The following is a 13,409-nucleotide window of genomic DNA, read 5'->3' as shown; positions in this document are numbered from 1 at the left end:
CCTTTTGTAGCACAGTAGACCGGCTACAGATGAGCAGCTCAAGGAATGGCTCGGTCACCTGTTCCAACAGTCAGTGGTTTCAACGGGGTCGTACGGTGATTGGCTTGAGCGCAGCGTGTTTACAAACATAAAACCAAAATGGGTTGTCACAAGACCTTCATTTTGAAAAACATGCCACCGGAAGTCGTTCCTTATTCTATCTGGTTTTGACACTCACTGTCTGGCATAATGATGACACTGGTGCCATGGCGCCCGCTGTCTCACTGGTAAAGAGGGGGACGTCGTAATTATTATTTTATGTAATTCTGTAAAAAAATTGTGCATTCCGCTACCCTGGTCTAGTTTAACTTTATTCCACCCTCAACCGGCCATGACCGTGGAGCAGAATGTCCTCCAGCAGCACTCACAGAAGGTAGGAGCTTAGAAGCTAATGTTAACTTGGTGGTTAGCTATAGCTAACTGTGGGGCTAGCTAACATGTTTTCAGACTCGACTTGTAGTCTCGTTGCTAACGTTAGAGGCACCTTGCTAGCCTGCAGTATTGTTTAAAATAGGTAATGAGTAGATGTTGCTAACGGCAGCGTTAGGGTAACGTCAATGTTACATTGTAGAGTGCCTGTGTTGTCTGCTATCTTGCTAGCGTTAACTAACTGCTAGCTTATGTTAGCACACAAACATTAGTTTGCCATTTTTGTGTGGCACGCCTTTAGAGTGAATCGCCAATGCTGACGTTCGAATGAACAAAAAGCAAAATAAAATAAACACGCAGGTCGGTAAACAGATTAGTGTTTCGTGACGGCAATGTTATGCTAACTGACTATTTAATTGTTCAATATTTTGCTTTATCCTTCCTCGCTAATGTTAACGTTACAAGATTAGCCACTGGCATAAGTTAAGTTTGGCTGTGTGCTTGGTACTGGCTTACAGACGTTTCTCAATCTCAGATGACTCCCAACGCATGTGATATGTTTGTTTACAAGTCATAGCCAGCGGCGACAGCTAGACATGATGCAACTGTAACGTTGTGCCTTTAGGCTTTGTTGTTATTACTTGGTGATGACTGGAGCTGGCTAGCTAGCAAGCCAAGTCTGACAGCTAATAATAACATTAACGTCTGATTGATTGAAAAGTTTATTAACAGATTGCAGAATGGGTTCAGTACAGTACAGCTCAATACATACAATTGTTAAGGGGATGCAGACCAGAGAAAGACTTTCGTCTGGTTTACATCAGGGTCCCCCATTTTCAATTCATCATAACATATATGACATGACATATGTTTGTGTTAAATAACGAGACAGGAGACTAGAGCGTATCCACTGTGCATCTGTATTGAATCCCAACCCATAACACAACAGCGTACCTTACATCCTGGTCCCTGCTGGACCGTACCAACACACACACCATTGTGAGGGGGGGTTTATATAACAATCCCATTCTCTTGTAACATCTCCTTTTTTTTTAGATAACAATAGTTACGGCATCCCTTAGTGCACATTATTATTATTACAAGAAACCCCATAAACGTCCTTATTTAAAACCCCAACCATCTGTTCTGTGCATTTTCTTCCATTTTTTTTTCTTCTTTTTTTTACACCATACCATACCCATTAACCAGTCTCTATAAGTCCAGTCTTTGTGGCACTCTCACCAGCCTACCACTGGCCGTCCTGTACTCTGGTGCCGGTGGAGGGTCCACCACAGGCTGGTACAGGTCGCTCCGCCTGAATGGCCTGACTTCCTGGGTGATAGTGTCATTGCCCGTGTTACTGTCCATCAGGGTTTCCGTTAGAAAAAATTGTTGCCGGTCTCTGTGACCTGCAAGATTTCAATCTACCGGACAAATGAGATTAATTCCGGTCATAGTTTATTGAGCTTTAAAACAATTGATAGGCAGGCTATATAAAGAATGTCATCCTCAAGGCATGTAGATTTATAATATTATTACTTAAAACTAGGCTACTTTTGCGTATACAGTCATTAATATATTCCAAATAAAATAAGTCCCTCGATACTCCGTGCTGCTGCTGACTTGAAATAAAATAGACCGCGTATGTGGGCAGTCGGTCCGACACTAAACAGCAGTCTGTTATAATCACATTTTTATGAGCTAACGAATTCCGTTATATTGGACATTTGTATTAATTATATCAAGCGAAGAACTGAGAAAGCAGAGAGACGGCAACATTATCGTGGTTTGCGTGACGACTCTCTCCACCTCGCAACGACTTACACACTAGCAGCCACTTTAACACTCATGCCGCACACACGCACACTTATGGCCAGAGGAAAGGCCACTTAACACTTTGACTGCCGGGACCCGTCTTTAGACGTCTTTCCTGGCCATGCTAAAGTTGCCGGGGGACGCTGTACAGCGTCCTTATATCAATATTTCAAAAATCTGCGATCGGATTCATAATGTCCCTCCGCTGGCCTGAGATCCACCAGCAGGACCCACTGAGCTCTCTGGCGGTTCAGGAGCGCCATCTGGTGGCCGATCGGCGCAACCGCTTAACAGGAAGCGCAGTAGAGGTTTTGCTGGTCGGCCATATTACTTCCGGGCACTCGGGATAGGTTCCGGCACTCTAGCTCGTCACACTACATAGCGATCGATTGCCAATAACTCGATAAACAACATGATTTGGACGTATATACCATTATACAAGCTGGAGATGGACCGGGTAATAATATATCCCTTAATGATAAAATTTCTACTCGACGATGATCGCCCAACGGCGCGCGGAGACTGGGGTGAGTTTCAGCGTGTAACGTTACCGTCTTCGATAATAACTGATATTATCAACATTTGACCCACATTAGATGATTGGTATAACGCTGCCCACGGAATTATAAACGCCCCCTCGCCCATCCGGTCAACATCAGATGACGTGTAGTAACTTCTAGAAGTACGTCTAGTTGGAATTTTTTATATCGCGCTGATTGCCATCAAACTGTATTTCATCATCAATATAATGCATTTGGGGCTATATATCACGTTCTGGAGAAAGCTGCAGAAAGAGATGAAAACATACTTATACATTAGACCATACTTTACTATGAATATGTGAATGAAAAAGTTTAACGTTGCTACACAATGAACAATACATATAGGACTTTGAATGGGCCCTAATAATGGCAATGTAGCAATAGAATTTAAAAAGTTATAGCCCTGCAAAGAAGGGGACTTTCTCCATAGACAAATAGCGCTGGCAATCTATGGTATATCATTAATTTAACCTTAGGCAACCAAAGTGTTAAAGTAGTATAGCATCAGGAACAGTGTATTGCACTACTAAAGCTACCTAGCATGTCCTATATGCTCTGTAAATACTAATGTACAGATACCGAGATGGCACACCATGTACCTGTTTATTGCACTGTTTTATTGGATTCTATTAATATGTTGTACCACTGTATTTTATTGGATTCTATTATATGTTGTACCACTGTATTGCACATCGTCGCGGGCAAGACCAGCCGCATTTCATTGTATACCTGTATGCCGTGACAATTAAAACTCTTGACTTGACTTGACTTGACTTGACTTATTTGCAAAGAGTATGGCGCTGCAGAGCAGCTGATTTAGTTGTTATTGGCTCTTTTCTGGGAACCGCACAGCAGCGCCCCCCACCCAACATTGGCTGAAAATGGCTGAATTGGAGTACTGCTGGAATACTGCATTGTGCTGATGTTGCTCTGGCTCTGCAGCTTCACAAAAGTTCGCACACCCAGCACTAAGCTCTCGCTGACAACGTCGTTGTCATTATTAGAAGCAATGAGGAAACAAATGTAATGATCGTTTCGTTCATCGCATAGGCTATTTAATTTTAGCCTATTTTAATACAATTCAAATAATCAAATTGTGCTTAGACTCAGGGAATTATTTTCACCGGACATTAAGACCTGAGAGATTAAATATGTCGGACTTCAACAGATTTTGCCGGTCAAATACCGGTAATTACCGGCTAACGGAAACGCTGCTGTCCATCCCTTTGCTGGGCGGACTGCTGTGTGGCTCCTCAGGTGGGCCGCTGTGCTGCACTCTGTGTTGCTCCGGGCGGCGTCCAGTCACATCCCCCTCCGCTGGTCGCAGGTCCACCCGATTCCGCCGGTAGAATGTCCCCTCGACATCCACCAAGTACGATCTGGGGGCCACCGGTTGCAGGCACACTCCTCTCCTCCACTTGCCCGTCCTGTCTCCAGGCAGGGGCTTCATTCTTATGTCCTGGCCGATACACAACTCGGGCAGATCTCTGGCCGACTTGTCGTAACCCAGCTTGGCCGTTTGATGCTTAACCCGCAGCTTCTCAGGAACCCCCGTGACCACGCTGGGGCCCAGGAGCGAGTCAGCGACCGGAAGTGGGGTCTTCAGTCTCCGGGACATCAGTCTCTGCGCTGGGCTGCTGAGCATGCCCTCTGTGGGCGTGTTCCTCCACTGCAAGATTGCCAACCATGGGTCGTTACCTGCACTAGCTGCTTTCTTGCACAGGTTTTTCACAACTTTCACTGCCGATTCAGCCTTTCCATTAGACCTTGGGTGCCTGGGCGAGGACATGACATGGTCGAAATCCCATTCTTTTGCAAACTTTCTAAATTTCTCACAGTCAAACTGAGATCCACAGTCTGTTACCACCCGGTCAGGCTGCCCGTGGCGTGCAAACTGGGCCTTACACCTTAACACCGCGGTGTCTGCTGAGAGGTCAGGGAGTAGCTCTATTTCCCAGAAATCTGAATAGTGATCAACCATGAGTAGGAAGTCCTTGCCCGCTTGTCTGAACAAATCCATACTGACAATCTGCCATGGCCGTGTTGGGAGTGCATGCGACATCATTGTCTCCCGCTGCTGCTCATGAGAATATTCATTACACGCTGAACACTGGCTCACGTAATCCTTGATTTCACCCTGCATGTTGGGCCAGTACAGTGTGTCTTTGGCCTGTCTGTAGCAGGCATCTCCTCCTACATGGCTGGCGTGTATGCGTTTCAACATTTCTGCCCGTAACGTTTTCGGCACTATGACTCGCTGACTTTTGAAGAGCACCCCATCTTGTGCGCTGATCTCGTCCCTGATTGACCAATACTCTCTGATCGCCAGGGGAGTCTCCTCCCGGTGATCTGGCCATCCCTGGAGCACTGCCGCTTTGAGCAACTGAAGGGTTTCATCTCCCCCAGTGTGTTGCCTGATCTGATTCAACCGCTGGCTGGTGACATTCAGATAATCAGCCTGATTAATCTGTTCAGTGTCCTCTTGTGCCCTCTGCAGGTTGCAGACTGTGTGTTTCATGTATCCCGTGTCAGTCCTCTGTGGTGGAGCCGTGGCCCTGCTCAATGTGTCACTGATGTGCATGTCCGGGCCTGGCTTGTATGTGACCTTGAGGTTGTAGTTCTGCAGCGTGAGCAGCATGCTCTGGAGCCGTTTGGGTGCAGTGAGGAGGGGTTTGTTGAATATCGAAATGAGTGGCTTGTGGTCCGTTTCCGCCACAATCTCCCCCCGTGCATACAGATAATAGTGAAAGCGTTGGCACGCAAACACAATACTCGGACACTCCTTCTCAATCTGTGCATAGTTCTGTTCTGTCTGAGTCAGTGCCCGCGATGCGTACCCTACTGGCTGACCCTCCTGGAACAGACAGCAGCCAAGTCCTTTCTGACTTGCATCACTCTGGATGGTGACCGGCTTGGTCACGTCGTAATATTTCAGGATCGGGGCCACTGTGATCAGACGCTTGATCTCCTCGATCGCCGCACCATGTTTGGGAAGCCAGTGCCATGGGACGGCCTTGTCCAACAGCCTCCTCAGTGGCTCGCATATCTCAGAGAGGCGGGGCATGAACCTTGCGAGGTATGTCACAAACCCAATAAACCGCTGCACCGCCTTGGCGTCCGTGGGGTGTGGCATGTCTTGGACCGCCCTGACCTTCTCTGGGTCTGCCCTGAGCCCCTCTGCTGACAGGATGTGTCCATGAAACTTGACTTCTCTGAGCCTGAACTGCAGTTTCTTCAAACTTAGCCTCAACCTAACCTCTCTGCACCTCTCCATGAGTGCTATCAGTTTAGTGTCATGGTCCTGTATAGCCTCCTCTTCTGTCTCCCCACAGCCCACTACCAGTATATCGTCTGCGATGGGCTCTACTCCACTGAGCCCTGCTAAAAGCTCATGCTGCTTTCGCTGGTATATCTCTGGGGCCACAGACACCCCAAATGGCAGCTTTAACCAACGCTTCCTGCCCCAAGGTGTCCAAAATGTGGTGGTGTAACTACTTTCCTCGTCTAGCCTGCACTGTAGGAAAGCATCCCGTGCATCCACTAGAGTGAAAATGCGAGCCCTGGGCAGCTTGTATAGGACATCCTCCAGCGTCGGCATTAAGTAGTGAGATCTCCTTAAAGCCACATTTAATGACTTTGGGTCTATACATATCCTGATCGGCTTCTCTGGCCGTCTGACAATCACCATATTGCTGATCCATTCTGTTGGCTCCGACACTGAAACCAAGTGGCCATCTTTCTCATATTTATCTAATTGTGCCTTCACTGCCTCCCTAAGTGCCACTGGAACATTACGTGGAGCAGCTTGCACTGGGGCTACATTACTGTCCAACTCAAAATGAACTTCACCTGGGACTGATTCCACAGGGGCGTTGAAAACCTCATCGTACGTACAGACAAGCTGCTGCCTGGTTAGTGGGACTGAGCTGCTATGTCCTACCATCAACAGCTCCTCAGGGATGGTGAAGCGCATTAAGCCTAGGCGCTCACTGGTTTCACCTGACAAAAGGGGTCTCTGGCTGCTTCTTACTACCTCGAAGGTCAGCTTGTGTGTCTTCCCTCTCACTACACACTCGGTTTTGAATAAGCCAAATGAGGGAATTGATTGACCTGAATACAGCACCAACCTTGTTTGGCTGGGCAATAGCCTTGCTCCAGGGCCCAGCCTCCTCATGTCTTTTATGCTCATCACATCACAGGTTGCCCCTGAATCTAACTGGCACCTCTGCAACCCTCCGTTAATCTTTAAATGTGCAAACCATTTTTTTCCACCTCCCTGAACTGCCCCTATGCTCTCTGCCGTGTATATGTGAGCCTCTGCCTCTCCACTGTACATATTCTCAAGGTATTCAGTGTCAATGTCTGCTGTATGTAGCTGTCTGGTGGCCTGGCCTCTCTGCATGCATACTACAGCAAAGTGATTGAGTTTTGCGCAAATACGGCAGGTCTTGCCATAGGCTGGGCACTGTTCCCGTCCGCGCCTGTGCGCAGTGCCGCAGAACCTACACGCAGCGCTTGAATTCGCGCCTGGCGCGTAATATTGAGGCCTGTCAGAACGTTCCTGCCTAGGTGGATATTGCGACCTGTCAGAACGTTCCTGCCTAGGTTGATATTGCGACCTGTCAGAGGGTTCCTGCCTAGGTTGATATTGAGACCTGTCAGATCGTTCCTGCCTGGGTAGAACTCGTGGCCGCCGGCCATCTGACGCATGTACAGTTTCTGGTATCATTGCTGATGTCTGATGTCTATCCTGTGTCATTGCCTTTATTCTAATATCAGTCATTTCTGCAGCCCGGCATATCTCAATGGCTGATTCCAGTGTAAGATCTTTCTCTCTGAGTAGACGACGGCGCACACTCTCATCACACACCCCCAGCACTACTTTGTCTCTTATCAACTGCTCTCTGAGTTGCCCATAATCACAAGAAGACGCCTTCTCCTTCAGCCTTGTTATGAATTAATCTATGGGTTCCCCTTCATCTTGATTGCATTTCCCAAACACATATCTTTCAAAAATAATGTTCCTTGTTGGCTTAAAATATGCCTCTAAAGCAGGAATGATGACCGCCACGTCCTTCCCCTGGTCCGCCGTAAGTCCTAAATTATGTCTGTATATATGGCGACATTCACTGCCCATCACCCGTTGCAAGATTGCTGCTTGCACTTCTTTTACCTTGTCCTCCAATCCCGCTGCCAGTATGTAGTCCTCAAATTCCGATCGGAAATTATCCCAGTTACTTGCGAGATCGCCGCTCATCTTCATCTCCTCTGGTGGCGGTATTGCTGTTGCCATGGTGATGCTGTGTTTTTGTTTGTAGCTTAGCTCGCCGCAAACGCTCACTGCTTCACTCCCCGACTTCTCCTTTTCCTCGATTTCCTGTGCCGTAGCGCACCATATCCGTATAATTACTCACGTAATTATAGCCACTTCTGACACCATGTTTGTGTTAAATAACGAGACAGGAGACTAGAGCGTATCCACTGTGCATCTGTATTGAATCCCAACCCATAACACAACATCCCATTCTCTTGTAACAACATACTCTAACTAGGGGTGGGACGATACATCGATCCAGATCGATACATCGATGTAATTATCAACAATCGAATCGGATCGATGCGATGTAATAAGATCGATTCATATCGATACTCTTATTTTGAAAATCCTGTGGCGAGTCTCATATCCGCCCAAGAACAACAGCAGTAGCTCCGTGTGTGTAGATGTTACAGCATAGCATTCTCCCTTTCTGTGTGTGTGTGTGTGCGCGCGTCTTTGGAAAGACCAGATGAGGTCAGAGGAGTTTGATGTTTAAATGTTATTTAAACATAAACAATATAATACATAATAAATGTAGGCCTATACATGATCATGCAACATCAACAAATTGTTGTAGGAACGGTTTGGGAGAGGGAGGTTGTGAGTTTTGAGTTCCAAAAAATGTAGCTTAAAGTTTAAAGCTCAATATATAAAAACGTGGCACTTTACAGTGAACAGGAGGTCTATTTGTATTAAAAACAATAGATTGATTTTCCTTTAAATGTCTGGAAGAGCTCAAAAATACAAATGTCAAATGATATTTTCATTACCTTTTTTTTGTTGATCTAAATGTTACTGATTGTGTTAAATGGGCATATGATATCATCTCATATCGATCGCAGGCACCTGAATCTAATCGTATTGTATTGTATCGTGAGAGACTTTGTGATATCGGCAAATATCGTATCGTTGTCCAAAGAATCGATATCGTATCGTATCATGATGAAACTGGTGATTCCCACCCCTAACTCTAACCTAGGATGGCTTAGAGTAGACGACAGAGTACAGCAACTTGCAATGGGCCTGGTCTACAAGATACACTACGCGACCAAGGTACCCATGTACATGTCAAAATACTTCCCAAAGGTCAGTGAATACCACGATCACAACACCAGAGGGAGCTCCACAAATCATGTAAAACCCAGATTCGACTCAAACAAGGGACTAAACACGTTTCGCAATTATGCCACATCAATGTGGAACGCCCTACCCAGGGAGCGAAATTAACTTTTTGACTCACCGGCCAGTGGCGGGTAGATGGGAAGAGTCTACCCGCCAAGCATATTTCTTACCTGCCAAAATGTCTTTGATTAAAAAAAATATATATATATATTTTATATAAAATTATTTTTTTAAAATAAAATATATATTATATAATCATACTTGTAGTTGTATTATCTGCGAGACATCGCCACCACGCAATAAGTCAAAATGCTTGCTATCTGCAAACAGCTCCACTGTCTGTGTGTATACTTGAGTAGCCTCCAGCTCCAGCAAGGATTCTCCGGCCCTGCAGCTAGACCCTATATTCAGCTAGCCCCTACATTCAGCATGCAAGGATTCTCCGGCGATGCAGCTGGACATATTTATAACGTTACCGTTCTTTTGTCAAATCACATTCAACATGCCCTCAGCTAGAATACGCATTCAATCAATGTTATAAGACATTGATATCAGGAGCTATCTGTAGCTACTGCTAGCCCGGTAGATAACGTTAAGACAATTTAGTTTACTGGGACAGATCTATCTAGCGTGAGCTAGCTAACGCGAGCTAGCTAACGAGGGAACGGAGGTTTTATGCACTCGAGTAGACTATTGCTGGAGCATTTGTTGATATCAGTAGCTAGCCAGCTAGATCAGCGTTTCCGTTAGCCGGTAATTACCGGTATTTGACCGGCAAAATCTGTTGAAGTCCGACATATTTAATCTCTCCGGTCATAATGTCCGGTGAAAATAATTCCCTCTAAACACAATTAGATTATTTGAATTGTATTAAAATAGGCTAAAATTAAATAGCCTATGCGATGAACGAAACAAACAATCATTACATTTGTTTCATCGTTGCTTCACCAAGCAGCCGGTCTAATAATGACATCCTGTCAGCGCGAGCTGGCTGCTGATATATTTGCGAGAAGCATCCATCTGCTGGCCGGCAGGGTGCAGTACTCCAATTCAGCCATTGGCAATTCAGCTGTTGGGTGGGGGTGCTGCTGAGCGGTTTCCAGACCGGACCTAAAAACACTGCTGCTCCATGCTTCACGTAAATATATCAGCAGCCAGCTCGCGCTGACAACAGGATATCATTATTAGACCGGCTGCTTGGTGAAGCAACGATGAAACAAATGATTGTTTCGTTCATCGCATAGGCTATTTAATTTTAGCCTATTTTAATACAATTCAAATAATCTAATTGTGTTTAGAGGGAATTATTTTCACAGGACATTATGACCAGCACCAAGTCATTGGGGGGTGGAGATATACATCACGCAAACCCACGATAATGTTGCCGTCTCTCTCTGCCAAATTTCTCAGTTCTTCGCTTGATATAATTAATACAAATGTCCAATATAACGGAATTCGTTAGCTCATAAAAATGTGATTATAACAGACTGCTGTTTATTAAGGTCGGGCAGACTGCCCACCGACACCTCAAGTCGGCAGCAGCACGAAGTCTCGAGGGACTTATTTTATTTGGAATATATTAATGACTAGCCTAGTTTTAAGTTAAAATATTATAAATGCCTTGATGATGTCATTCTTTATATAGGCCTATCAATTGTTTTTAAGCTCAATAAACTCTGACCGGAATTATTCCCATTTGTCCGGTAGATTGAAATCTACCGGACACTCAGACCTGCAAAGAAAAATTCTAACGGAAACCCTGAGCTAGATACCGTTAGACAATGCGTTAGCACTAGATGCTGCGGGCGAGCTGCTACCATTCTGGGAGCTTAACGTTAGCACTAGATGCTGCAGGCGAGCTGCTACCATTCTGAGAGCTTAACGTTAGCAGTGGCACTAGAGCTGCGGGGCGCGGGCCGCTCTGTGTTGATACGAGCAGAAGCCAATAGTATCCCGCTGCAGGGGGCTGGCCCGGCTGGGCGGATATGACTCGTTGCCACGTTTTTTTTCAAAATAAGAATATCATACGAACCGAATGCTGCTAACTGCCGGAGCCATCGATATTATGACTCTAGCTGCGCTTGGGCCGGAAATGAGACCCGCACAGATCTTCAAAATAAGAGTATCATTATGAACTACACGTCTACACGCCACACGGCGGGCAGGGCTCTCAGTGGCAAGCGCCAAAGGTAAAAACTGAGCGCCCCTGGCGGGCGGCGGGCTTTAATTTCGCCCCCTGGCCCCTACCTAAAGCTGTAAAGGAATGTGAATCACTACCCACTTTCAAAAACACTCTCAAAAAACACCTACGTGAGACTGCAATTCGAAACTGGCCCCTACAAATGTCCTAACCTAGTTGTACAGTAAATTACCAAGTAAGGCTTTGTCAGTATTCCAATGTACAGTGTAAAATGTGTGTGTCCCCTACCCAACCCCCCCCCCCCCCCCACCTCCAATGTACAGCCCTCACCCAACCCACCCAACCCCACCCCACCCATCCAACCTCCTCCAATGTACAGTTTCTACGCCAAATGTATATACACTCCTTTTCTGGACACTTTTGTATCACAAACAGTACTGTATTTGCAAATCTGATATGTCATAAATGTATAGATGTAGCAGTACTGCTACATTTATTTAATTACTGCAACAATTGGTGTCTTTATTCAGGTTGTGGTTGTACTAGCTAGCTAGCTAGTTATTATGAACTAGCTAACGTTAGTTGTGAAAATGATTCAGTACTCAGCTGATGGCACAGCTCTCGGTGGGGTGTGTGGTTATGTACATTAGGAACTTTTTTCCAAAGTCAGAATCAAGCTGGTCCTGACCCGATTTCTGCTGGTCTCAAATCTATATAGATATAATATATTATTCATGATTTCAATCCATGTTTCCTATTACTACATCCCAGTACATATATTCTGTTCTAATCAGACCATAGCTGTCAACATTGGGCTTTTAAAATAAGCAAGGGGTGGTGGGGGGGTGACATTTAGGTATGACACAGGACTACAAACCAATCCAATCCAACTTTATTTATAAAGCGCTTTAACAGCCACAGGGGCACAAAGTGCTGTACAGGGGGATCATATTAAAAACTATTAGCAGCACTAAAAATAGATTAAAAAAACAAGAGTACCAAAACAGAGATAAAAAACATTAGGTAAATATAGGCAGCAATACAAATTTAAATAGATCAGAGTACTTAAAAAATATATATATATATTTAAAAGCAAAGGACACAGTAACAAAACGATACAACAACAAAACAGTAAGACAATAAGATCATAAAATCAACAAGCTACATGGTGTCGAAAGCCAGAGAGAAAAGGTGGGTCTTAAGGAGGCCTTTGAAACGAGGCAGTGATGAGGCCTGCCTAATCTGCAGTGGCAGCTCAATCCACATTTTGGGGGCGACAACAGAGAAAGCACGGTCCCCCCTGAGCTTACGCCTAGTTGTAGGCACTACTAGGAGCAGCTGGTCAGCTGACCTGAGAGAGCGAGAAGGTGTATAGACCTGCAACAGCTCAGAGAGGTAGGGTGGAGCAAGGTCATGAAGAGCTTTAAAAGCAAATAAAATAATTTTAAAATTAATCCTAAAGTGCACTGGGAGCCAGTGGAGTGAAAATAAAATCGGTGAGATGTGGTCGTATTTACGAGTGCCAGTTAAAAGACGAGCAGCGGCGTTCTGCACCATCTGAAGGCGAGCCACTGAGGATCCACTCACCCCTATATAAAGTGCATTGCAGTAATCCAGCCTGGTAGTCACAAATGCATGGATTACTGCTTCAAAATGCTGGGAGTGTAGGATGGGCTTAATTTTGGCCAGCTGCCTCAACTGGAAAAAACTCGTTTTAACCACGGCCTTGATCTGGCTGTCAAATTTAAGGTCTGGGTCGATCTTTACACCTAGGTTCTTTACTATTGGTTTGACATGTTGTGCCAGCGAACCCAGATCTAGCAGTGAGGTCACAGAGGGGCCACCAAAAACCATGACCTCCGTCTTTTTGTCATTAAAATTAAAAAAATTCAATGCCATCCAGGATTTAATGTCATCGAGGCATTTGGTCAGCGGTTCTATGGAAAAAGAGCCAGACTTTTTTAGTGGCATATAGATCTGGCTGTCATCAGCGTAGCAGTGAAAAGGAATGCCGTGCTTTCTGAGGATGGAACCAAGGGGCAATAAATAAATAGAGAACAGGACG

General features: G+C 45.4%; 1 protein-coding gene across 3 annotated transcripts in view; it reads left to right on the top strand.

The window, feature by feature from the left end:
- The first annotated feature begins 218 nt into the window (after window positions 1-218).
- usp25 (ubiquitin specific peptidase 25) overlaps window positions 219-13,409 on the top strand; it is a 189,758-nt gene continuing 176,567 nt past the window's right edge. For all 3 annotated transcript variants that reach the window (XM_084320122.1, XM_084320123.1, XM_084320121.1), the window contains exon 1: window positions 219-412. In XM_084320122.1, coding sequence (XP_084176248.1) covers window positions 371-412 — 42 coding nt within the window. In that variant the 5' untranslated portion in view covers window positions 219-370. The remainder of the gene's footprint in view (window positions 413-13,409) is intronic.

Source organism: Notolepis coatsorum (genome assembly GCF_963971535.1).
Source record: "Notolepis coatsorum genome assembly, chromosome: 8".
NCBI lineage: Eukaryota > Metazoa > Chordata > Actinopteri > Aulopiformes > Paralepididae > Notolepis > Notolepis coatsorum.
This window is presented reverse-complemented; position numbering and strand designations above follow the sequence as displayed.